The 3,469-nt window shown below is 43.9% G+C and overlaps 1 protein-coding gene across 1 annotated transcript in view; it reads left to right on the forward strand.

Annotated features, from left to right (window-relative positions):
• Positions 1 to 2,972, forward strand: part of LOC118410467 (translation elongation factor 2-like) — a gene marked incomplete in the record, with an annotated part of 15,337 nt that extends 12,365 nt beyond the window's left edge. The window contains 2 exon segments of the mRNA XM_035812200.1: positions 1,371 to 1,503; positions 2,325 to 2,972. Coding sequence (XP_035668093.1) covers positions 1,371 to 1,503; positions 2,325 to 2,518 — 327 coding nt within the window.
• Between the last annotated feature and the right edge of the window lie 497 nt (positions 2,973 to 3,469).

Genomic DNA, 3,469 nt, shown 5'->3' on the forward strand with positions numbered 1-3,469 from the left:
CAGGAAACAAACACACACACACAGAGCTCACAATGCCCTTTACATAACATGTAGTATGTGAGAATACATCTGTATAGAGGAGCAACACACAGTACTAGTGTGGAAGGTAGCCTGGGCTCGTGTTGAAGTCCGAGGCTCACTCTTTTATGCTGGGAGTAATGAGGGGGGTGGGAGGAATATAAAGCTAAATATTATGCAATTTGGAGTTTGTTCAGGTCGGGGGATGTCCAGAAGTCAGTTGACTGCGCAGGCGGTGTACAGAGACTGAGTGGATGGAAGATTGAAAATAGCTCAGAAAGAACTTGCGAAACGGCTTAAATAAAGAAAATAAAAATCTACAAGTGTCCTGTCTTGAATATCTTGTTTTACCATGTTGCTGTTGCAATTTGTTTGCTACTTTTTGTTACATTGCTGTGAGTTTACTAGATACATTTGTATTTGAATGTTTTCCCTAAGGCCACACTGGCTTAATTTTGTGGATGACAGCCTCTGGAGACCGCTAAAGAGGTTGAATAGTGGGCAAATTTTTTTCTAAATGTTGCTTACCTAGGGGACTACCAAGAAGGTAGTGTATAACGAATTGAACCACAGAACACTAACAACAAGTCTCGATTTGTGGATGGCAAATGCAGGTGTCTTGTTGATCTTAGCAGACTCAGTTCAAGTAATGCAATATTATATTCAATATGATACATGTATATTGGAAGAACGACCAAGAAAGTATGCCATTAGAAGGTATAATGGCTAGGGACTAGATGAGATATAATTGTGACTGCTCATCAGGGCAGGTCTAGTTATCTTTTTTTTTTTTTTTAAACTTACCTGAGGACAATACTGTTTCAATGACATGACCCAACGGATCTGTTCTATACTTGTTAAATACATGTACTCGGTAGCCACTTGTACTTGTACATACATGTATATCTGCATGACACACATGTACAACTACAAGGCTGGCCTGCCGCCCCTTGGACTGCCTGGGCCTTGTAAGTTTCTGCAACACTTATTTTACCTGCACCACTTATTTTTCATTCTACAAAAAAAAAAAAAAAACACGTTATGAATCTCACCTTTCCCTTGACCTCTTCGTGAGTTGTTGGGGCATCATGGAGAAGCCATCCCTTCCACCTAGATGTTCTCTGCCGCTCTCATAGCCTCAGCTAAGCCAGGCCCATCCATTCTTCACTACTACTACTAGTACTTTTTTCCCACCTCTTCCCCTTATTTTATGGAACTCCTGTAACTACTTTCTTCCCACCTCTTCCCCTTATTATATGGAACTCCTGTAGCTGCTCCAAGACCGGCAGTCAAAATTGTGTGTGCAAATGCAATTGGTTGATGTGTGACTTTGATGATGCCGTCTCCTGCAGTGCCCACAGGACTCAACAGGGGGCATCTACTCATGCATGAACAAGCGGAGAGGCCACGTCACTGAGGAGAATCAGATCATCGGAACGCCGCAGGTCGTCGTCAAGGCCTACCTGCCGGTTATGGAGTCGTTCGGTAAGTGTTAAACGTAACCGGTATATAGGCCAAATCCCCAAGCAGATCCAACGGTGCCATATGATAGTATCAAACCTGGCCAAGGTGTATAGCTGGGCACCGGAGTAGCATACACACTCCTAGGCCGGCTTCACTCCTCTGCCAGCTTTTGATAACTATCTAATGCTACCAAAGGAACTGATTGGAGATAAACTTTAAGGCAAAACACACCGTTTTTCGCCGACCCCAGGAAGAAAACGGAGCATATGCTAAAGAGGTCACAATAAACCTGTTGGGGTAATACTTCAGTCCTTCCATGACCGTAATGTGTGGACAACGCATTTACAGTATGTATTAGTGCTGCATTATTACTGTCCAAAAACAAACTTTAAACCATACCTACAAATGTTAACCTGTTCTAACGCCAAACGGTAGATTCCTGCCCCGCACCCCACAGTCCTGTAGGCTCAAAACTGACCAGAGTGAAGAATTGATTTTCAACAATTGTTTTTTTTTTTCAATATGGGGTCTGGGCACACGCGCTAACTATTGCCCACCACCCAACCCCCTAGTGCTCCATAGTCTCTACCAGACTCCCGCCTGGCCGATCGAGAAAAGGGGACTTTGGCCAAGTTAGGAATAAAAGCCAAGTTGGAGTTAATTGGCCTAGGAGTACTAGTGTTGGCCGGCCTGGTCGCAAACTGTACTCCTCGGCCATCTAATACTTCTGGCGTGTTTTAATCTGTCTTATTTGGCCAATTTCTACTATTTTTCCAGCGAACTGTGGAGCCTGGTAGAGGCTAAGTGCTTCGGGCCTTACTGACTTGTATCTTTTTCCGCAGGCTTCACCGCCGATCTCCGGTCCCAGACGGGAGGCAAGGCCTTCCCGCAGTGCGTGTTCGACCACTGGAAAATCCTCCCGGGAGACCCCTTTGAAGAGGGCAGCATGCCAGGCGTCGTCGTCACCAACACTCGCAAACGCAAGGGTCTGAACGAAGGAGTTCCCCCACTGGACAAGTACCTGGACAAGATGTAGAAAATGGGGATAGAATATAGAAATACTTTCGAAATGTTCGCGATGTTTTTCCGTTCACTGTTTTCGTAATGAACCTATTCACTGCGGAAATGCTTGTTCTGTCTGTTCGCCTAACCTCTTGTTTCAATCGCGAATATTATAGATAGGCCTCCCCAATGCGAAAATAAATGTCCGAAACTTGATTGCATATGCCACAGAAACGAGACGAAAATGTAGGTCTAATATATTTACTGAATTGTCCGTGACCGGCTTCTTGTGTAGTTAACAGATCAATGCACTTAAGAATCTCGATCTGTGCAATACTAGTACTTGTTACGAAGTGTTGTCGGCAGGACTATGTCGCTCGCCAATGAGTTTGAAAGAAATTTATGGGGGACCCTTGTGTTTGTGTGTGCAAACGGAATCTGACAAAATTCGGGGTCTCTGTTTGCTTCCATTGATTAAAAATTGTACCAATTAAAAACAAATGTTGTGTGTTTGATTGTTTTTTGTTCTTAATAATAGTCTGAGTACCATTCGATTTCTACCGGGGCCCCTTGTACTCGCTACCCTAATAAAATAGCGAGTATAAGGAGCCTCGGTAGAAATCGGATGGTACCCAAGCTATCTAGTGCAACTTAGTAATCTTGAAAGTTTCCTTTCGAATAAACAGATGTAACAATTTTAAGAGCATACCCAGATACAGCTAAGTACATTCACCTTCTCCTTTGGTAATCTGCTTATTTTGGCAGATTTTGCTCATCACGGTAAACGACAAAACATTCTACCTTTATGCGGGACTGCTGCAGCTTGTCACTTAACTGTCGCATGAGGACGCTTCTGTTCCTGTCTTATCGCAGACAGGACCACCTGATATGGATAGAGTTTGTATGTCCGAGTATCTGGAGCAGATATGTTACCCGGCTGTACCTACAGGGGATTAACTCCGCAGAAATGCCCCCAAAGTATGAC

Source organism: Branchiostoma floridae, chromosome 2, assembly GCF_000003815.2.
Source record: "Branchiostoma floridae strain S238N-H82 chromosome 2, Bfl_VNyyK, whole genome shotgun sequence".
Lineage (NCBI taxonomy): Eukaryota > Metazoa > Chordata > Leptocardii > Amphioxiformes > Branchiostomatidae > Branchiostoma > Branchiostoma floridae.